Source organism: Enoplosus armatus, chromosome 11, assembly GCF_043641665.1.
Source record: "Enoplosus armatus isolate fEnoArm2 chromosome 11, fEnoArm2.hap1, whole genome shotgun sequence".
NCBI lineage: Eukaryota > Metazoa > Chordata > Actinopteri > Centrarchiformes > Enoplosidae > Enoplosus > Enoplosus armatus.
Window position 1 is genome coordinate 7584970 of NC_092190.1, and position 23839 is coordinate 7608808.

At 40.5% G+C, this 23839-nt stretch overlaps 1 protein-coding gene across 1 annotated transcript in view; it reads right to left on the reverse strand.

The window, feature by feature from the left end:
• Positions 1-2995: 2995 nt before the first annotated feature.
• itgbl1 (integrin, beta-like 1) overlaps positions 2996-23839 on the reverse strand; it is a 39645-nt gene continuing 18801 nt past the window's right edge. The window contains exons 7-11 of the mRNA XM_070915116.1: positions 22885-23031; positions 15056-15172; positions 8789-8935; positions 6821-6934; positions 2996-3640 (exon numbers count right to left, since the gene is read on the reverse strand). Of these exons, the coding sequence (XP_070771217.1) occupies positions 3552-3640; positions 6821-6934; positions 8789-8935; positions 15056-15172; positions 22885-23031 (614 nt within the window). The 3' untranslated portion in view covers positions 2996-3551. The remainder of the gene's footprint in view (positions 3641-6820; positions 6935-8788; positions 8936-15055; positions 15173-22884; positions 23032-23839) is intronic.

The following is a 23839-nucleotide window of genomic DNA, read 5'->3' on the forward strand; positions in this document are numbered from 1 at the left end:
GGGATAGAGACTGTATAGATAGAGTAAATATTTGGACGTCGTCCTCTATTTTTTACAAGTATGTTCCCCCCTCCCTCTCTTTCTATCTCTAGTCACACACTTTTCTCTTTGTCAAGTAACCTAGAAAAGATAAAAACATTTTGCAAGGGGGTTGTGTGATTTTCTAAGAAACACATTCACACAGATATGGCTTAAAAAACAAACATATATATAAACTATCCAAATTTCCTTCTTGCCTACAACATGCACACACACACTTACAGACAGACATACAAAGTTTGTGGGGAAAAATCAGAGATGTTGCTTTTTACGGCTGACAGAAACACACTGGAGGCTGGCAGATAGCTCCTGCAATCATAGTTGATGAAGTGCTAATTACCGCCACTGCAATCAATGCAAGGAGCTCCCTACACACATACAAATACACACACACACATGTATAAACAGATGTGTGTGTGGGTGGGAGAGCGCTGTAAGGAATGGTGTATACATATCACTATCTAAGTCCCACCAGCGGTTCAGTCCGCCTTCTCTGGTAAATAGAAAACCTGAAGTCTATTTTTCTTTAATCTTATTTCAGAGCGTGGGCTCTAGGAATATCTCTAGGCCTTGTAGGCCTCTGTCCCTCACTCACTGACTTCTTTGGACGACGAGGCAAGGCTTGTGGCTTTGACCCAGATGGTCTATAACTGCAGCACTGGCAGCCATCTTATGGCAGCGTCTACTTAAAGCCAGAAAACAACATGGCTGAAAACCAGTAGGCAACATTTATACTGGCTGCATCCCTATTTGGTTCAGCAAACTAAAGCATGGGCAAGGTTAATATTGTGTTCTCTCTTCTTGCAGCAGTTATACAAGAGATGGCTTATATTGTAACATTTTCACTGTATAAAACTTAGGGAAAATGACTATTAAAATAACTTTTTAAATGACTAGATATTATTATTATTATTATTATTATTATGAGAGGATTTGTCTCCTAGCTCAGCATGCAGAGTCCAGTACTGATCATCTTGGCTTATCACGTGCCTGTTTGGACCTTGATTCCCGGCATGCAAAAACAGGTTCCCAGTCCTCACTGGGCCAAAGGTGCCTCACCCACCCGATACATCCATGTAGAGGACACGTAGCATTATCCACTGAAAAACCACACTCAGATGTATTTATTCTGAAATGACCAAAGTCTTTTTTCATCCCAAGAAGAACTGATTCTTTAAAAAAAAAGAAAAGAAAACAAATCTGATTCTCTCTCTGATTCAATTCATCCAAGCTTTCACTGTGATAGCATTTGTTCTGTCCGAAAGAATCAACTCCGCCCAGACCCCCGACGGTCTTGACTGATGTCATTTTGGAGAAGTACGTATACCTTGAATTAATCACATGCATGTATTTTCTATAAGGAACAAGGTATGGGTATCGTTCTTCACTCTGTGTAAGCTGAGGAGCACTGAAGTTCGGTGTGGGAGTTGAATGGGCATGTTGTAGGCTACGGCACACACACAGCTAATCTGAAGGTAACCCACTGCACTTTCTGTTTTGCATTTCCATCATGACTGTTAGCAGTTTATCAAAGCTCTACCTGATCAATCAATTTATAACAGTTTGTCTTGCTTCAATGATTTTTTCCTAATAGTTTGGTTAGATAAGGTTTAGAATAGTGAATAGATTGTGGCTGCTGTGTGCTGCTAAAACCGCAGCTATATTAAGAGATTTATTTGGTAAATTAAAGGTTTTTTGGAATTACACATGACCATTTCTTATTACAGCACATCAAAGCACATTAGTTAGAGTTCAGTATTTGTCTGTACGAAGCTGTTAATGCTATAACAAAAATGGCGTACCATACAGGAGCTGGAAACCACTGTAGTTGTATTTGGGGCTGATGTTCTGTCCTCATTACAGCCAATCATCCTCCACTCTTACAAACTCTACATGCTGGGCTGGCTGCTGCTCCAGCCCTGCAGTCCAGGTTACTGGCTCCTCCAAGGCTGACTTTATTTTTGTAAATGACCGGTGTGTAAATGTACATCTCTGTTTGGATCTCTGTCGCCACCGTTTTTCTTTTTGTTTTTGTTTGTTTGTTTGTCCTCATTTCCCCTCGTATACGGGTCGTGTGTGATGTCGTCTCCTGAATCCCGATCACTTTTGCTTTGCTCCCCCCTCTCTTCGGATGTGTTACAAGAATATTCTAGCAAAAGTTTCTTTCATTGCTTCTGTTTCCAACCTCTTATTTTGTACGTTGTCCCATCTGTTGCATGGGGAGAGGATGGCATTGATGAACTGCATGTAGTAGGCTATGTCTATCAAGAACTGTTGGTATGTACCGCTAATTTTACATACATATATGCAACGAGTTTGTCTACACTATACAGTTTGTGTTTGTTGTATACACATATACAACATATTGAATAAAATATTTATATAAAGGGTGTACTGTAATGTCAGTAACATACTTAATGCAATATAGTGTGCAGTATATTATTGCACCTGTCATTTTTGATGGGACAAAGAAAACAGAGGGGTTGGCTAGTTTAAGCATGAAAAAGGCCAAAGTAGAATTTACATTAAATTTTCTTTGTGACTTCTTATCGGTCCTCTTTTCAAGTGGTGACTGAGCTCTTGTGTCAATGCAGCTCTCATCCCCTGATGCCACCTTTTGAAGTGACATGGACATCCAGCATGCCACAACTGAACTATGTATGCCCTCTCTTTGTTTCCTCCACTTAGAATTTAACCTTATCACTAGTATGAGTTGAGGGAGAAACGTCCATCACGTACCTTCAGTACAGTGTGCGTTTCACGGCAGATTGTTTGGTTTGATTTCCCGGTGGAGATGAATAGGCACTATTAAAATGATTTATTTTCAAAAAATATATATATATACCATTGCAAGTATGCCCATTGGAGTTATGTCATGTTATAACAAATTTGTAACCATGTATGATTAAGGTCTTCGCATTGTTTTCCATGCAAAATGTTGTGTCATGCGGCACATTTAATGTTTTATTATTAAAAAGAAATAAAAACCTCAAACAGTAACCTCTGCCTCGAGCTTTCGAGTGAACTGTCAGTCCAATTTTGGAACAACACACCACTTTGTACCAGTCAAAAACAGAACATTATCGCCCCGCAGTATCCCACATGTTCCAAAAATATCACCTTTAATAATAATTCTCTTTCCAACATTTGGATTTGTCATGTACCTGCATCCTATTATGTGTAGCCATCTGGAATATGTAAGCGTTCCTACATTATAAAAAGAATGATACATAAAGCTGTTCTGGAAACAAATGTTAACATGGTAATATGTTTATGTTTCTTTTACACCTACAACACCCAGTTTTATAAGGATAATTTGTAACCAGTACAATAAAAGAATGAATGCTGTTAGTGATATGCAGAATTACATCCATGTTTACTTTAGTCTTCTCCCTCCTCCCGTGGTTTTCCAGGCTGTGGTGTTTTACCAGCCTGGTGGTGACCATCCGCGGAGCTCCTGGTCGCTCCGGGCAGCCAGGCCTCCTGTTTCTAACACCAGTGTCCTCTCTTCCTCAGTACTCTGCTCCCACCCAAATTTCGCAGGCGTTTCCTGTCCAGCCATCCCAGCACTCACAGTTGCCGCAATTGCACAACCCATTCCCTGTGAGAGGAAAAGCTGTGAATTAAGAGCTGTGCCATCATGCCTGACCTTTAACAAGGTTCCTCTTTTCACACCCTTCTTCCCTCTGTGCAGCTCTCTGGTGGGGATGGAGGCTGACAGCACTGCTCAGGACAGTTTGTGGTTTCCCACCGCTTTAGCCCACACAGCAGAGGAGAAAACTGGTTTAATTAAGAGTGAAAAGCCTTTAGAATTTAGAGATTGTACAAAGCTCAGATATCCCAAAATCTGACTCTTATTATTATCAAACTCTTCCTTTTATTAGACGGTGGTGGTGATACCATAAAGTCAGACTGTCCTCTCCAGGAAAAATGTTTTTTAAAAACCTATGTTTATTTTTTGTTCAGTAGCTAAGGAAGAAATATTGCTGTCAAAAGTCAGAGTTCAGGGTGGATGGAGGGCTGTACTACAACACAAGACATTCAAGTCTCATCTCCTGCAAGCTTCCCCTATCCATAACTAAGTAGCTTAAGTGGCCTCAACTTGGAAAAACTACTGTCCATCCAATACAGGAGCAATCTACTTTTTCATTCAGGTATGAGGACTTCTTTAATTTAGGTATAAAAACACCCAGAGTGGGGTAACATCCTACTTTGTGTGTGTTATAATCCAGTAGCCCCAAGCTCCCTGAGCTGTCAGACAGAGGATGCCGAGGTTAGGAGGAGGGCTCCTGCTGGCCTCCTGTCACACAGCTGAAAAGACATATCTACTGCAAAATATCACTGTGGGACAGGAGGGAGGAGTCTCAGGGGGAGAGGACAGGGCAGATGGGCAATGAGGAGGATACAATTATTAAAGTAAGGTGAGAAAAAAAAAGGCAGCATGGATGGGTAAGTAGGTGTGAAGAACAACAATAAAACTGAGGTAGGAAAGGGACTGAGCTTGAGGAGTCAACATGTGGTTTCTCAGAAATGGATGTGCTGCTTGTTGATCTGCTGAATCCAGGGAGCAGACCAGACAGACCTTCCTCTCATTAAAGGATTAGGCTGGCCTTCCTCTATATTCTACTTATTGTCGATAAATCACATGAAAAGACTAAAGCCAACAATGCCTTAGCCTGTCACTCAAAACTTTTCAAATTCCCTAATTCCCTCAACCACAAGTCCATTCATTCCTACGAAAGATGTACAACCTTTAAAAACGAGTCACAAATATACAGTTTCATTCATTTATTGATTTTAATGCTAAATATTTTCACTGTAGTTTTTAGCAAACTTTACACACGCAGAAGTAAATTGAGTATTTATGGGCAGTTTTTGACTGTAACTAGGTACATTTACTGAAGTACTGTACTTAAGTACAATTTTAAGGTACTTGAGTGTTTCAATTCTATTCTATTTCTATTCCACTACATTTCAGAGGGAATTATTGTACTTTTTACTCCACTTCATTTATTTGGCAGCTCTAGTTCTGGTTTTATATACAAAACATGATCAGTTCATGATAATCTAATACTACCTGTATAATATATAATAATGTAATTCTGAGCGGAGCCATTCTGCTGCATGATGAGTACTTTAACTTTTGATACTCTAAGTACACTTTTCTGTTAATACTTCTTTACTTTTTCAGATTTTGAATGCAGGCGTATGTTTACATGTTATTATTGCTAAAACATTCAATACTTCATAACCCTAACCCTTCCATCACTGTTTACAGCAACAGGACAGTGAGACTAAAAATAAATTACAGTGCCCATGCAACCGTGTGGATTCACTGATACTAAAACCTTTCAGGTTATTATGATAGCTCTGATGGAAAAATGTTTTCTACAAATTGAGGAACATGCCCCTGTTAAACACAATTAGGTGTGTTGCATGGTGACAAAAACGTTGTAATTTATTTGTTTTTACACTTTTAACTGTGTTGCAGACAGACACACAGACATCTCTTTTCTGAAATGGTTGCTGAAATTATCATATTCAGTGCATGAAATTAACCAGCAAGCATTCCTAATACGCTGAATTTTCCACATCACTCATCAGTTGTATGTGTAATGAGAATCTACAGCTTTGAAGGGTCCATGAAATCTCCAGATGCAGAGTAATTTATTGGCAAACTTGGACAAAAACTCCATCACTGCCACCTGAATGTGACTGATTTTACCTGCATACTCAACGATTGCCTTTTCATGTAAAGCACCATTATATAATAATAATTCTCATGTGTTCACATTTATACGGCAGTCAGTCAACAGACACTGCCATACATTCCCTTTGTTTCCTCCCAGAATCTACAATTTTTAAGCAACGTTAGTCTGCATCTGGAACCACTGATGCTCATTTGAATGACATTAAGGCTGACATTTGGAGTCATGATGAGAAACACTTCTGAACAGCTGTCCAGATTTTGACAGGCCCCGGGGCAAAAATAATTATAAACATGTACTGAGATTTCCATTATCAGTGGGGAGAAGACGGCTCCTGTGGATGAACAGCTTTAGAGAGAAAAATGTCTGTGTGTCTCTCAATTCATTTTTCTGCTCTCTGACTCACAACCATAGCCTTTCACATTTGTGGGATTGGTACGAAATCTACAGATACAATGGTGTGTGTTACAGGTCTTCACAGGTCCACTCAGTTCTGAGGAACCAAGACCTACAACTGTACTCAGTCTAGTCGGGTTTGGATAGGGTCTTATTATTTTGACAAAGGTCTTGGGTCTGTTTGTTAAGTCTATCACCCGAGTGGATGTGAGTCTACTCAGAATCAGCTCAGGTAGAAAATGATCATCCTCTGTCCATCTATCGCCCAGTTGGCAACAGAATGTTTTATTGTTGGTGCAGGAGATGAAAATAGAGCTGTCATTTATTTTCTATAAATTAGTTAATAAATAAATAATAATAAATGATATGACCTAACACTTGTTAGGACATTATCATTATATTGTTGTTTTCAACTCAGTGGCTTGATAAGTGGCAGCGCATCGTGCTGCTGAGGTGTTGGTGTTCTCTCTTTATTAGGGTCAGTCCGGATCTGATCTTAATATCCTCCGGTCTCCTCCGGATCGGGTCTCTATTTTTTGAAAATGAATTTATGCATGTCGGGTTCGGGTAAGTTTTACATGGATCCGTTTCAGATCCGGTCCAACATTCTGGACTCGTCCAGACCTCTAGTGTGTGTGTGTGTGTGTGTGTGTGTGTGTGTGTGTGTCCTACTCTACCTGTGCAGATGAGGCCGTCATGTTTGTCACACTCTCGGTCGTCGCACTCGCAGTACTCGCCAGACACCCACCAGTCTTGGGGAGAGCAGATACATTGGCCGCAGTGACAGGAACCTGCAACACACACACACACACACACACACACACACACACACACACACATAGACACACAGACACACACATAGACACACAGACACACAACTGTTAATTAACATCACATTTTCCTCATCCAAGCTGAGTAACATTGTGACAGTGTATATTTTGTATTTCTTTTTAACACCATCTCCCCTTGCTGCTTTTGCTGCTGTTTTTTTCAATAAATGCTGTTTGTATTATTTCCTGTCTTTATTTTACAGAGAAGATTAATAGTGTTGGGCAGAGTGGATATGAGATGTTCCCTGGAGAAACAGCTACTAATATACTTTTGCCACCAGGAGACCAATCCACCCACACTTTAAACTTCCTCTCTTCCCTATCAGTGTCTATTCCTCTCTCTCTCAAGGGCAGCAGCAGGATAATAAGGTATTAAGGATTGGTCGAGGGAAACAAATCTACTGCTGTCTGCTTCTTCTTTTTTCTAAAGCTCACACCCAGAGGTCCAGAAAGTATGTTTTCAATCTCCCCAATTTTTATCAACATACCCCGGGTTACAGGAACCCACTATGAGAGGTGGAGGCAGACAGAGTGAGGCGTAGGTGAGAAAGTGAAACGGATGTGAGAGAGGTGAGACAAGGGGAGGAGCTGAGGGAAGATTGTTCTGGTGTCTGAATGCAGCGGAGCGTGGAGGATGAACACGCTCATCTTCATTTTCACACCCTGCTCTGCTCTGCAGACCTGGACTCACGGCAGCCGGTGCTATTTATGTGGATTCAACGCAACACAACAGTGAAGGAATCCTGTTGTGTGGTGCCATTTGCCACCGAATGATACAATGAAGCGACAACGAAGAGAACTTCATTATAAGCGTAAAGGATACAGGTGACGGGCAGCAGCTTTAAGTAATGACTATATTTTCAATTAACCTGATAATTTTGTTTTCGATTAATTGTTTAATAGTTTAGTCTATAAAATCTCAGAAAATAGTGAAAAATGCCCCAAAAGTGACGCCTTCAGACTGTTTTGTTACACCAACAGTCCCAAACCAATTAACAATTACATGAAACAGAGAATAGCAGAAAATTGTCACATTTGAGAAGCTGAATGATGTGAATGATTAACTTATATGAACATTGTAGTCGATCAATTCCCAACCAAACAACTAATCTGTTAATCGAGTGATAGTTTCAGCCCGACAGGAGGCGATCTGAGTTTGTATTGGAAAACAGATTTTGGAATGTGCTGCAGCTGAAGGTGTGTTTACTCAAGTACTCAAGTACTGTACTTAAATACTCAAGTACTGTACTTAAGTACAAATGTGAGGTACTTTTTTCTTTGTACGTCTTCTCCACTATGAGTCAGTGGGAAATTTTGTACTTTTTACTCCACTACAGTTATTTTACAGCTTTAGTTACTAATTACTTTGCAGATTAAGGTTTTACATACAAACATATAACGATCTTACAAAATATGTTGTAAATTAAACTACCGTAGTATATAACAGTATATAAAATATCTAAAATTAGCTTCACCTCAACCAACTATGACAGTAAATGCTAGTTATACATTAATGCATTGTAACAATGATCAAATAGTATTTATAATATAATTTCTGCAGTCTGAGAACTGTTGCTTTTGATAATTTAATTACATTTTGCGAATAATACTTTTTCTTTAATACTTTAATACAAGTAATATTTTCAATGCAGGACTTTTACTTGTAATGGAGTATTTTTACAGTGTGGTATTACTATTTTTACTTAGTACTAAGTAAAGAGTCTTCTTCCATCACAGCCAAAAAAATGACTTTTAGGGAAACTTACTTACATTCTTATTTACTTTATTCACAGTATTGACAAACAGCTAGTTCACCTTTTCCACTGCACACGACTCCGTCGGAGGTCTCACAAAGCTCCTTGCCCTGGGCGTCGCTCATTTCACAAGACCTGGTGAACTGGCACAGCTTCCCAAACCAGCCATCCTCGCAGATGCAGCGTCCACATGAACAGTAACCGTGACCTGGCGGTGGAGGGCAGAAGGGCCTTCATTTAAAGGAGACAGAATATGGAGCATGGCCATGAGAAAATAGCACAAATAGCATAAATAAATAAATAAATAAAGCATTCAGCGATAGAGTGAAAGGTAAAGAGAAATGTCACTGGAGAGCAGAAAGAAAGCAATAAAGCATATAAACACAGAAAGTTGACAGTGCAGACATTGAACCTTGACAGTAATAGGCTGTACAAGGAGACAGAGCCACGGGGCGACGAGAGAGACGCAGCAGGCTTATTGTATTTCCTCTGGGGACATGAAAGGAACTGTCATCACTGGTCTTGTCCTGTCCTTAATAAATCTCCAGCGCTTCAGAGAGAGATGAAAAACAAAGACAGGCAATGGCAGACAAAAACACAACAACATGCACACACAAACAGGGAAACCAGGGACGTTTAATTGGTTGAAAAAGACAGGTGGGTGCTGGGATACCTTAATAGCTGACAGCATCACTGCGGTTTTAACAGGCACACGTACACACACACACACACACACACACACACACACACACACACACACATTCACCTATACCCTCCTTCATCTCCAACAGGACCCTCGGATCACTCGCAATGTGCTTACTTCAATACAAATCACATCATGTAGAGGCAGTTGCATTGATTGATTCCTTTATGTTCACATCTGGTTACAGATGCCAGGTTGAAGAGGTGGTGATGAGCAGAGCATTTTCCATCATTTTCATCATTGTAAATCCATACTGTGCTGTTGGAAATAGTTTGATGTAGGGATGCATTGATTCAATGAAACAGCTGTTTGATTCAATTTTGATTTTCAGCTGAGATTTAACGCCTCTTTAAGTCTCACATTCAGTCCAAGACTCACATACACATATGAATGCACAGAAATTGTAAAACTTCCTTAAAGGATTTCCTCAGCAATAACTCAACAGATAAAGGACACTAATTCAGAGATGTTTTCAACAATCCCACAAGGGATAGAATTGAATTGAATAGCACATCAACATTTGGTACTGGTGCAGAAGATGCAGTAAGTATTTCCATGAAAACAAACACCGTCTTATCTTATGTTGCCTGTTATGTCTTCTGTTTCCCCCTGCTTCCAGCCTTCATGCTAAGCTCAAGTGAATAGGCTGGTCGCACTGTAGCTTCATGCATAGAGAACAGATATGAAATAGGTTTTCATATTTAAACTCTCTGCAAGAAAACCAAGAAGTGCATTTCCCAAAATGTTGAACTATTCCTTTAAACCCCAGAGTTTGATTCTGATGTTTTGATTTATTTCTCTGAGCGACTGGATAAGGAAAAAAAATCAGTATATTAAGGGACATAGTTTGCACAGAATATAGCTAAACACCACATATGCAAACTTGAGAGCAATGGATCATTCTACAGCTGTACTGTAGTTAATACATCAATATTGGCTGCCTTTGCAGTAAAGGGTCCGAGGCTGGAATCAAACACGTGTCGCTGTGGTAAGGACTCAGCCTTAGTAAATGGTACGCGCTCTACCAGGTGAGCTACCGGGCCTTTTTTTGCTGCTTTTAGGGGGTTGGTGTATCGTGAGATGTGTGTATGTGTGGTGGTGGTGTTGGTGGGAGGTTGTAAAGGAAAGTTAACCAGCTTCTGTCTCAGCCGGAGTGGAGTGGCAGCTATGGCAGGCCATGCTTGGCTGCTTCAATCAACCAGCCTGGGAGAGCGGTTAATTGCTTTGGAGGAAAAGCAACCTAGCCTTCATTCAATTAGTCTGCACCTGCCTTTCACAGAGCATGCATTGTGCATTAGCGTTTGGAGATGGACTGTGAAGGGGAGGTGGTGGTGCCTCTGGTGTTTCACCCAGCAAAGATCTGTACTGTCTGCAGAGAGAGAGTCTGTCAGAGGTTAAGAGTTCATTGCCACAGAGAAAGGATGGAACTCAGTGAATAATGTGGGGATGAGAAGAAACTGGTGAGGGAGGGGTGGGGGTGGGGGGGGGGGGTCTAAGCCCGCCTCTGTGCACACACTGTTGCTGCACTACAAGCATTTCTATCTTATCACATCATATCTGTTTATATTTGAGTGCTAACACACAAGGGAAAACATTTGATCCTGTTTCCAAAAGAGATCAACTTGTTTCAAGAATTTAGTGCATCTGTATCTTGAAACATAAAAGAACAAGGTAGATAGCTGCATGAGAATAAAGAAAAAATAAACTTTACACTTGAAACACTTGGAAAGAAGTTGAGATGTTCGTAATGCACTGGCAGATTTTTTTCACTTCTTCCAAAAAATAAAACTTCAAGGGCTCAATTATGGACAAAAAGTACTTGTGTGTGTCCCAGTTCAGAACCTTTACCTTCATCATCTCACATTTCAAGACCAAATATGTTATTACAAGCTGACAAGGCATCTGCCATTTTAACCGCTCTGAGAAATGCAACCTTCTTCTGTCTGTAACATGAAGCATGTCAAAATCTATTGTAAACCGTCAATTACTTGATGGTGCATTCAGGCAATACTCCTTAACTTATAATGTGACCACTTTGTATTTACTAGTCATTGATCACTGGTAAATATTTTACTAGTTCAGTGTAAAAGCCGTGGCAGTTATAATATAAAGTCAATAATGGAAGCCATGCGTAAACTCATCATCACTCATGGACTTTGTTGTTTGTAACTGGTACTAAAATTGGAAATGGATGACGTAAACAATTAATGAGCACCCAAACATAACATTACTTTTGAGCTCTGGGAGAATGGACCGCCTCATTTGGGGAGAAGCAGGGTCACCCTGGACCATCCTTTGAGGGCCAGCCCCTGAATGAGAATACAGATGGATCTTCAGGCCTACATAAGCCAGGTATCCAACAGCACCCATTTACTCATCTGTGTACTGACTTTTCACAGGCACATTTTTACATGTAATAGCAGGAAATACATGAGTGCAATTCATTCAAAATGAATAATGGCTGCATTTGATTTCTATGTTCTGGTTCCAGTCTCACTTGCATGTTTTACTGAGGCACGTGAATAGAGAAAAGCTGTCATTAATGTTATTCATTACACTTGTGCTTTACCAGCTATGACAAGTCAAGTCAGGCCTTGGAGAAAGCAGAGCAGAGCCCTGATACCCATCATGCAGCAATCTGGCTGAACAGTAATGCCATGCTCATGTCCTATGGGGGTTGGCATAATCACCGGTTAACTTTTAAATACCATCCATGTCAACATCCAAGTCATAATTATGTCTGTGAAAATCCGATATTTCGAAAGCTCAGACGCTGTAAATCAGACTTGGAACTTAATACAGAATTTCCTGAAAAACCAAACAGTTATTGAAACCTCACATGAACCATAATTAAACGCATCACTACCATCTATCCCATATGACGTGAATGATGAAAGGTGACTAGAGAGGCCTGAAGAATGAGCACTTAGGCCTTAATTGCAGGGTGTAAAGTGGATATTCTGGCCGCTCTCGCCGCTTGTTCTTTGTGTTTGGAGAAAACCCTTGACAGCCAAGTGTGGACTGAGCTGACTGACAAGCTGAAGGACTGAATTATATGCAAGGAGCCTGTGTCATTTCTCACTTCTCTCCTCTCTGTTGTCTGCAGTGAGGCCCAAACATCCGGGGCGCTGACAGCACTGTACACTGGATTGGGAAGTTTCTTGCAGCCCCCTCGCCATAAAGCTACTTTCTGCTTGATCCTCACTCCTCACTCTAAATACCTGGTTTAGAGTGCCTCTCAGCTTCTCAACACACCCAATAACTTCCACAGGCCTCTGAGTATACAGACTTAATTGTTAGCCTGACAGCATTTCTGTGTGTGTGCGTATGTGTGTGTTTGTTTGTGTGTGAAAACTGCGTTGGTGTTTGGTGTTCAGACAGGCTCTCCCCGAACGCCTCATGAAGAATTGTCTCTGGACAGCCCAGCACACAATGAGCCCCAGTAATCCATTCACATAAATACTGCATTCCCCTTTAAAAGGAGAAAGTTACTCTCAGATGCTGCAATGCACCACTGATACAAAATGGCACAGCCGACCAAAACAACATTAAAAAGGCTCAGAGGGAGGCAGCTACACACACATATCTGTGCGGTAGCTGGGTGAAAGGAATAGACAGACTGCATGTCAATTTAAGAGTGAACAGTTTGAGCAACAAGTGTTTTAGAGTGAAACAGAGAACAACGAAGTGACTTCCCTGCTTCCTGTTGTTAGAGAGGTTTGGCAAAATCTCTCTCTGTCAAACTCTGTTAGTTTACTCTTTGGAAAGAGAATGTTGTATCGCTTTTCCAGCACTTTAAGTGTCGCAGATTTACTGCGTGTCATCTGCGCTAAAATTACAGAGGAAAGCGATAAACAATACTAAAACAAAAAAGTGCATGTGTAGAATCAAATAGTGTAACCTTTCCTATAAAGCCCTTACAATGAGAATTCGCAGCAGCAGCAGCTGCAAAGGGAAATATCAATTTCAATTGAGCCTCTAATGTTTTAGTGCAATCTATCCATTACAGTGGTTGTGCCTAAATGGCTCAAATTAAGAGCACAAACTTCCCAAGACCTCAAACAGAAGCTTCAAAGGCTTGGAGCAATTTCTCTCAAATCCAGCTCAAGGGTTTAGCGGGGTGCGCCTGTGGATATCAAAGAGAGCAGATAGGATCACACTTTATTGATCTTCAGATTCAGCGTCTGCTCCTGGCATAATTTCAAAGTGAGTGAGTGTATTTGTGCACATGCTGTACAAAATGTGTGTAGTTTTCTGTGCAATAATTAGGAGTGGAGTGGTGAGTGTGTAATCGCGCACATCAGTTGATGAACTTCTAATGTTTTTGTTCTTCAATGGAGAAGTGAAGTGGATGGATTTGCGGGTTATGGGAGTATTTTCTACATTGCAAATTTACTACATTTCCTCAACATAGAAACACAGAGTCTCTGGAATAATTTATCAATAATATGTTGCAGTGATTAGTTATAATTATATCAACTCTGTTTTTAAGAAATCATACTTTTTCTGTGGCAGCAAGTGCAGCAAGAATGATTCTGTGTACTGTGGTACCCATGAGCCTCAGCAGCTATTGCTATGGAGAGGGAGGCTCAGATCCATGGCACCATGGGAAATGCACAAAGCTTCGCCTTTGCAATCATGAAGAAAATAGCACTCCATAGTGTCTGAATTCATTGAATCATTTTAAACGGCTCGATTAGCATCGCGGTTAACAGAATTTTAGCCTTGTTGATTCGATGTTTCTCACTGAAAGGCTCCATGGGAATCGTAGTTGATTCCAACTTATTTTTTTAATGTACACAGTTCATCACATCACATTGGGCTTCATGCAAAAACATTTTCATATTCCTCATCTAAACCTCTTGTACTTTTTTCCGTGAGGCTTGGTTGTACCAACGTTCCAAGTTTCGGCAAACTCTTTAAACTGCATTAGCAGTTGGTCGTTTCAACCTGAGGAATGTCACCTGTTTCATAGGTAGGTGCACGTTTGTGATGTTCGATCATTTGCGTAATTGAGTTCTGCTGTCGGAAATCAGCAGAAGTAAACATAGCAAATGTAGCGGTGTCAGTCGTCGTATTGAGGCTCCAAAAACAGTTTGAAAATATAAATACAGACAGAAATAGATATAGGACGGTTTGATGCTAAAGAAAGTCTTGCTCCATATCCATTCAGATTTAGGGGTTATAAATCTTAAACTCCACCTGTGGAGGATGATCTGTACATGACTCACATGACAGGTCTGATCCACTCGTGAAATTCATTTGTACGAAAAACACTGGTGAATGCGATACGTTCTCTTAAATCACTCGTTCGTGCCGTTAAAGAACAAATCTGTTTGTGGTTCTTTCATGAGTGTTTACTTCTGGAAGACTGGATGCCTGAAAATACGCCTCCCACTTCTCTACTTTATGTAGCTTGAACGGTAATGTTGAAATGTCAACTTGCCATCTGTTTATTGCTATGTTCTGTCAATTCCTCTGTTGCACACAAAACTTGAACAGCCCTTAATGGACACAAAGAGTCCATGAATGTGTGTGTGTGTGTGTGTGTGTGTGTGTATGTGTGTATGTGGGCATGTGTGTGTGTGTATGTGTGTATGTGGGCATGTGTGTGTGTGCGCTCACCTCCACAGACCTCTCCACTGATGTCCTCGCACTGACGGTCGTCACACTCACAGTTTTTGCCATGAACACGACTGTCCCCAGGTGGGTGGCAAGTACACTGTCCACACTGGCACTGACCTACAAAAATGTAGAAGAGACGTTTTCTCACATGTGAAGAGTGTTTTTAAAAGCTGTTCAACAGAATAATCTCACATCATGCTGAATTTTTACTGTTTTTATTTGACCTGTTATTCAGGAGAGTCATTTGCATACCTACAGTAGATGTGTGCAATGATTGATTTCAAACTAGCCTTAAAAACATTCCCTTCAGCCGCACAGGGAGATCTTGTATGTAAATAACTCACTCCAAAAAAACTCACATGGGCTACACACACACCTCGAGATGTTGCTATCCCACTTCAATCAGCGAGCTGCCAGTGAAGAAGGCCACGGGGGGAACTTACTGAGTGAGCATGCCGACTAATGGTGAAGCTCATTAGAAAAACATCATCTATTCTGAACTATCATTGGAGGTGTGCAGCATGCCTGCTCATTGATCATTTTACCAGGCTGCTCGGAGTTATATTAATTATGGGCGTAGTGTAGGCCATACACAGATATGGAGAAATGGTCATAGTCACTTTTTTGTCAATGCTCACGACAGATTCTTCTTTTGCATACAAATGCTCCAAATAATCTACTCAATTCAACAATCTTGAATAGAGTTCAAGATAAGAATACAGAGTGCATTTTTTTTTTTTACCACCTAAAATAGAGCTTAAGAATAACACTGCATAATACAAGGCATTACCATGAAATGTGCATTTGTCTTGTGCGCTCTATGCTTTACTGACAAAGGAGAAAGACACACACTGTTGGACATCTTTTAAATGTTCCTATCCACTGATAAAAAAGACACCCAGAAGGGCTGCGAACAGGTAAACTGCCCACCATGAAAAATAATTGCACAAAGGGAATTTCCCAGCTCAGTGAAGACAGATGGTTAAAACACAGCATACTGAGTGCCTCTCCTTCTCTTTTCTCCTGTTTTTATTGAGCTGGGTATGTCCTTTTTGCACAATCATTATTCACTCCGAGTGTTTTCCCTGTTTGTAGCCCTGCAGGGTACATTCTGTGTTTAGTGCCACTAAATAACACCTCAAACATATCCATAATGTGTATGCGCCCGCCTTTATCTTTCGACGACTCATTGAGTGGAATTAGGGGCAATAAATAGTGCTGAGCATGAATTTACAAGACTGCCACTCGACTGACAGCGTCGTCTAATGTGTTGTCCATGTCACATCACTGTCAGTTTTTATGACCACACATACACACCTCTCTTCCTGTTTCACACACAACATACCGCCATCTGCTCAGGGGACGCAGTTACCCTAGCAACCAGTGATGTCATAACACCCCTGCCTTATCGATTATCTCTCTGGTCGTCAAACCGTCTACGCCAGTGTCTGCGTGCATGTTGATGTTTAATTTGTCATCCTGTCAAAGGTGAAAAACACCTTAATGACAAGCTCAGTCATGTTACAGTCCAGCACAAACTGGAAAAAGGGGCTATGAATATATATTTAAATAGATGAAGGGTAATCAAGTCAGCCCCGCTCATTCATTCTAAAAGCAGCAGACAGTTTCTTTTGGGGGCTAGGAGGAGAGAGCAAGCAAGCTTCTCCCAAGAGAAAACTGCTCTTTTCCAAGAGAAGCAAGAGTCCCAAAGAAACCAAGACCCCCAATTTTACAGGGGCAGTTGGTATCTGTTTCTGAGTTGAATTCTCTTCAGGAAACACAGAAAATCCACTTACTTTTTTTTTTTGTCTGTGTGTAAAATAATTTTTTGAAGGCAGTGATATCTGGGCAGTTTCATTCATTGATAAATGTCAGTCAGTTAGTCATATTTAAGTGTGTTTACACGTGCAAACTAATGACAGTACTGCTAATAGTTTATTTAAACAACTTACAGGAGTACATGAACTGACAGCTTCCATATTATTTCCATTTACCTAAATATTTTCCAGAGAGGATGCCTGTTGTAAAAAAATAAATATCCATGGAGTTCAGAAAACCTCCTTAAGGATGCCTCCTATACACCTTATGATTTGCAATGCATGCATCTGAAGAACAGCTTGGAGTCTATGCTCAAACGTACAGAAGGTTGTGTACTTAATACTTTACAGCCAGGTGCCATGTACAAGGTTTCAATTCAAGTATCTACCCTGTTTAAATCATGCACAATTTCTATTTCAGGACTTCAAATTAAAGACTGCATATAAAACATGGCTACAGGGACTTAATCAACTTAAAGGGGAAGCCCTCATTCATTCTGCAGTGGTAGCAGATCAATCATTAATCTCACTTGTTACAGAGAAACACTGAAGTAGTTTTGATGTGCATTTAAATGTGAGGCTAAAAAAAATCGAATCAACAGGAAATCCGCAAAATTCAACAAAAATAAAAGATTTATGTGATTTTGGAGATGTATGTGTGTGTGTTTGTGTGTGTGTGTGTGTGTGTGTGTGTGTGTGTGTGTGACTACTTTGTGTCACATTTGTCACATTTTTCAGTAAATTGGTCTGAACCCAGTGGAAATGCATGCCTGTTTTCATGCCAAAATGAGTACCAAAATTGTGCTGCACTGGCTGAGCTGCATGAACACAACCACAGCTGTGACACTCTTCTCACCATAGAGCTGCGAAACTTAACACCAGGCAAAAAGGCAAACCTATGTATCCACTTACATTCACTGCTTCACCACTTAAAACAAAAAGTAAGATTAAACCTAGATTTTGGAAATAACTTCAAAAAGATTTTCAAAGAGACTCATCACCTAACACCATGGATTGGCAGTTTTAAAACCACTCTGGCAGCCATGTTATCTCCAAAGATTGCTTTCTCTTTTGACTTGCTTTCATTATCAGTCCTGTGACAGCTGCAACGAGTCCAGCATCACACTAAAATAATAAATCCAGTCTAAAGACGGCCCCCTGTGTGCTGTGTCTCATCCTGTGGTGTGAATGAAAGCATTCCATTAGCACCGAAAGTGAAGCACCTATCAAACGGGTGTATTGTCATTATCAAGATGTATTAAGTGTATGATAGTATGACAGAACACATACAGTAAAGTCGGCTGCAGTAATCAATCCATTTGGATGCATAGGCGAGCAACAATCACACCATCTATTACTGAATAAACAGAATCAGAGGGTCTGATTTTCCATGGTCAATGCCACCATTAACACACAGATAGTGCTGAAGATCTGTTGATCTTAAAGCACCACTCACCAGCTGTATAATGTCTTCTGTGGCTTTGAAGGGAGCTAAAGGGACTAAATATAGTACTCCTAGTGAAGTGTAGGATCCAGTGAAACAAATAATACAATACTAAATGATCCCATATCTTTTCTCTTCTAACACATAATATTGTTCATGATTTGGGGGTGTATTCATAAATCTATCCAATGAAATGTGATTAAGGGGGGCCAGCTAACACCTTCCATCCTGCTGTATAAAACTGCTCTTGAAAGTTAGCTTGAGGGTCGCAATAGCTAGCGAAGCAATATAAAAGTAGGTGGTGTGAGTTTGAAGAGTGTGGCTGAGGTCTAATTTATTCACATCTCCTTTTTCTCCCTTTCCTGATCTAAGAACACAGGTGAGGGAGGTGTAGGTGGATGTGAATGGTCCACTTCAGATCCCTCTACAGTTGCGTATAGTTTCGCATTCACAAAGCCGCATCCTCTTTTGAGCAATCTAATTAAATCTCAAGTATTTGATCAAATCCCTTTTGAAATGATTGCCGTCCCCTATGTTTTCTGTTTCACTCATATGTCACATTATTCAAGCTAAAGACACTCTAACTGCCATTTCACTGGGAAACTAAAAGTCAAGATATCTCCGCCTCTGCTGTTCCAATTTTTGTCATCTTTTTTTAATTGGTCCCTTTCAAGTTCAATGTAGTACAATAGCAAATTGCTGGACAACCCTTTAAATGTTAAGTATTGGAGTACAGTAATTCAAAATCACAAATCACACACATAGTTAATGTCTATAACAGGCCACACCTTAGAAAGCAGAGAAAGGAATCCCAAGAATCAGCAGAAAGATGTTTAAAGCAGGTGTTTCCTTGAGGAAATACCACAGTATAAAGAATGTGCTACCCATAAGCGTCTTGCCTCCACCTCTCAGGAAGAAAAGCTCTGAAGCTGCTGTTTCAAATTTCAAGGCTTTTCCGCTCAAGCTGCCATCGGTACCAGCCGCATTCATCCATGCCTAAGTGATTTTCTACGTCTGTCTCCTTCAGTTTCTCTCTCCCTCTCGTCCTCTCCCACCCGGCTTCCTGTCTCCCTTCATTGTGTTTCTCACATGCCTTCACTCTCTCTCTCCCTTTTCTTTCCCTTCACGTCCTCTGCCATCCATCCAAACCTCGCATTGAACTCTGTTACAATCATTTGTTTCCAACCATTGTGATCTTCCAAACACTAAACCAAAGGGGCATCCTCTGGAAGAGAAAGTTAAATAAATAAAGCCACACATGCACACACACGCCATTCTAAACACTCAAGTATGCATGCATGCACAGTCACCCTTCCACTTTATTACTGTCCTGACAGTTTCCCTCCTCTGTCTATCTGAACAGAGGCGGTAAAAAGTACACTCAGATATTTATGACTAATAACAGAGGAGGAGCAGGGGGAGAAGACGGTGTGAATTTATGACATGCAGACAATGCTTTCAACATGTAATAGATATAATTTGTTGGCCTCTGCAGACATTAGATATTCTGATTCTATGGAACATTGTCTCCATGTTTTATTTATTTAATAACACTGTAAATCAGAATCAGAATCTATTCCTTTAGGAAAATGTTTATTCAACACTGTGCCGTGTGGCGTATATGTACACTTTAAACTGTCACTGAATGGACCGGGATGGCTGCAAAAAAATGCAATTTTTAAAAGGAAGAATTTATGGATCCCATTAATAGTTCTATTGCACAGGGTAATTTAAAGTTCCATTTTGTTGCAGCAATTGGAGATAATTTAAAGGTACTGCTGGAGGAATTAAAGCTAATTAACTCTCCCAGCACAAGTTAATCTTTGCGGTTTCATTATGTGAGGGGGGCCACCATGCCTGCTCAACCCTGCTGTTTGTTTGAATTGGTTTGAGGCCGTCAAAACCAAAGTCTGGTTTCCCATCCATGGGTGTGAGGATGTCAATGACCACTCTAATAACATACAGTAGGCTACAGTCCACATATTCTCTTTTCATTTGGAACACAGCAGCGTCTGAAAGGCTGTGGATTCCCCAGTGACTTCGCCCACAGCCAAATGAAGCAGGAAATCAATGCTTCACATTAACCCCTGATAAATCCACAGAGCCCTGACACCAAGCAGCTTGTGCTTCTTGTAGTATCGCCCACCGCTGACTATAATATTAAGTTGAATCACTGTGAGACCAACAGAATACAGCAGGCTTTACTCTAATGTTCCTTATTGTCCTCTCCTCATTCTGAAGCACAGGGACACTGCTGGGCATTCCCCAGAAATCTACAACAATGTTTAGAGCAAAATGAATGGCGTAGTGGTACACTGAACAATGGCCCATACAGCACTGTAAAACTGACTGATTAAGGCTGCTGCATCAGTGTAAAATACAGGTACAAGAGATACCTCAGAAGACTTGTAAGTGTGCACAGCATAGCCACTAGACAATTCATCTTATTAACAAATGGCCATAGTGTACTTTGGAACAATGCAGGTTGTCAGTCAGTCTAAGAGCAATGGCAACGTGACCATTGTTAACCAATGTTAACTGTGGACGTAGGCAAAGTATCTATCTGGATAAGTTATAGCTTTATTTCCATTACTTCGCTTATTGGTGTCTGGAAATTCTACAGATGAATTAACTTGTGACTGATGTAATGTCAAGTAGGCTGTGTAATAGATGATTGGCAGTTTTTTTCTTTACTCAAATGTCATGAATGTGAACCCTTCCTCCACCTGATTGGATGAAAACACCACATCCCAGGCTGTCATTTGTCTTGCCATGCTTAATTCTATATCTATCACTCCTTGTTTTCTTGAATTTTTTCTAAGGCACTGCTTTGCACCTTTGCCTGTCAACACATATATATCAACAAAGTCACACATAACCTGTCCTGAAGCCACATACATGTGGCTGATGTTTCTTTTCTTATCATCGCTCCACCAGGTCATATCTCCACATGAACAATAGCTCCATGAAGCTGTGTTTTGTTCTTGGTTTTAGCTTTACCTAGCTCAGTTTTTCGTCCTCCAAAGCCAGTTATCTTGCTGTCCCTTCCGAAACTTTCGTTCGTTCATCTGCTTCTTTTTGGGGGAGCGATATCCAAACTTCCACTGAAATTGGACTATAAATGCCATACTTTTTGGATTACATGGCTCAGAATGTGATTTCACCCAATTAGTTTTTATGACAGTTCAGTATAATACAGTATATTGTAAACGTGGCCAGGGGCGTTTACATCCACTGCCTGTAAATATTAATCAGCGCAGCTTTGCAAAAGGTGAGTAATTTGGGTCTCCCTTTGTTGGCCGAGAAGCTTTGGGCTGTGTACATTTGTAGTAGTTCAGCGTAATCTTAATTAATGGTTTGTGCTTCAGTTGATGTCACAGTTGTGCAGTTAATGGTCTGACTGCATGTTTTCCCCCATCTATTTAAAATATATTTTGGCCTCACTCCACTAATAACATTAAGATTGTGGGTGTTACTGTGCTACATGTGTTTCTTGATCCACTATGAAACAGTTACAAGTAATTGTGGAGAAATGCTTGTGGCATGGTTTTGACAAGGGTTCAACATGCCTGTTTTATTGCAAGTCTCAATCAGGTTCTTAGTATAAGCAATAGGATCCTTTAAAAACACATACATTTCTGCCAAATTAGAATTTCTGACTGTTGTTTTGTCTGAGCTCACTCACATACTGACAGTTGTGGGGTTGTTTGCTTATATTGTTAGTATTGTCAAAAAATCTGATCATGAAGTGTTAACCTCATATACCGTGAAAGTGTTTTTTTCCATGAACTTGATTTCTGCTTCTTTAGTCATGAATATTTATCAATCTTTTCGATGTAAAAATGATTTGAATGTGAATAGTCATACACAACTTCCACTACGCACACACAACAGGCAGATACTGCATGATGGTAGAGTAACACACAAACAGCCTCTATAGCATATTGGTTATCTAGCCCTAAAATATATACTACTGTTTTTTTAGTGTATCTATTCCCCCACTTTCACCTTACTGTCATCAATCAGCAGGCTCAAGGGTACATGACTGGGACAACAAAAGGAAGCACAACCTGAACCTTTGTTTTGTTAACACGGGTTTCTCAGTATCGGAGCCTCATATTAGTATTACGCCGAACATTTGGAGGCTCCAAGAAAAGAAGCTTCCTCTGTCCAGATGGTCAACTAATGAAGCACAGTGCACTATAATAAATCTAGACACATCGACCCACAGCCTGCTGTATTGAGAGAGCTGTCGTAGCCGTGGCTTACATTGTTGCCGGCAAACAGTGGCACTTAATCTCACAATTATGCAAACCCACATATACATTCATGTAAATGATATGTACCACAAAATAAATGCACTGAGCGGCTGCTTTTCAGCTCAGGGTCTGTTTAAAGATGATATCAGATTTGATTGCTGGGTACCCTGGTGTCTTTATAGCCATCTTAAGGAAGGATTAAGAGATGTGAAACACTGGAAATGGCCTATTTTACACCAAGAGGTGAGGACAGAGTACAGGTCTGCTGCAGTAACCGTGGCAACAGGAGCGGAAGGGAAGACCAGGTACCTCGTCCAAAGCAGGGCAAATTGGACGTTCCTCGACACTTCTTCAGGCTGCTCTCCAGAGACAGGGAGCAGGACAGAGGATGCTCACACTTCTTCCCAGCCCATCCCTCCTTGCAGTCACACCTGCCACAATTACACTGGCCGTGACCTGTCGAGACGAATGAAGAAGAGGTGGAGGAAGCAGAGAGGTGAAACAAAGTGGACAAGGAAAATTCAAATAAGCATACTGAGAGGGGAAAAACACTGGCTGGTTATGGAGCAGAAAAGGAGGCAAAGAGGGAGCTCGTGTCTGTGTGAGAGAAAGAAAGGGGAGACAGGGAGTTAGCAAATCAAACAAAGGATAAGGCATGTTAGAGGTGAGAAGATGAGGGGGAATTTAGTGCCCTTAAAACATCTACTCAACAAGCTTTGACTGTCTGGCCTCTTCTAAGCTGCTGGATGACCACCATTGATTATACCTGGTCTGGTCTGGGGGATAGACAGTGAGAGAAACTGATGGGGAAAGTTGAGATTAAGATGTAAATTGTGTTTGTATTCTCTCAAACAGTAAGCTATACTGTACATAAAGTTATGCAGCAAAGAACTGTTAACTGTGCATATGCTAAGATACTAAGATACATTTTCTGATACATACATTATTAGTTTAATGAATAGTAAGCATAATAGTAGCATCCATCATATTTTGTTGACTACTCTTTAGAGAAACCATGAAAGGTCATTCCCACCCTACCCTAGTTTATTGTTAAGTGTGGAAAGTTCACTTTTAAAGCTGCAAAGTTGCACCAGAGTATTAGAATCAGATGATGAGCTGTTGTTGGGGTTTGCAAAGTGCAAGGAACTGCAGTAACTCAAAGGTTAAGATCAATATGTGGTACCGACAAAACAATATTACCCACCAGTAGTTGTGCATTGTGTAAGCCAGTTCCCTTTTAAAGCAATACTAAAAACATTTAGGG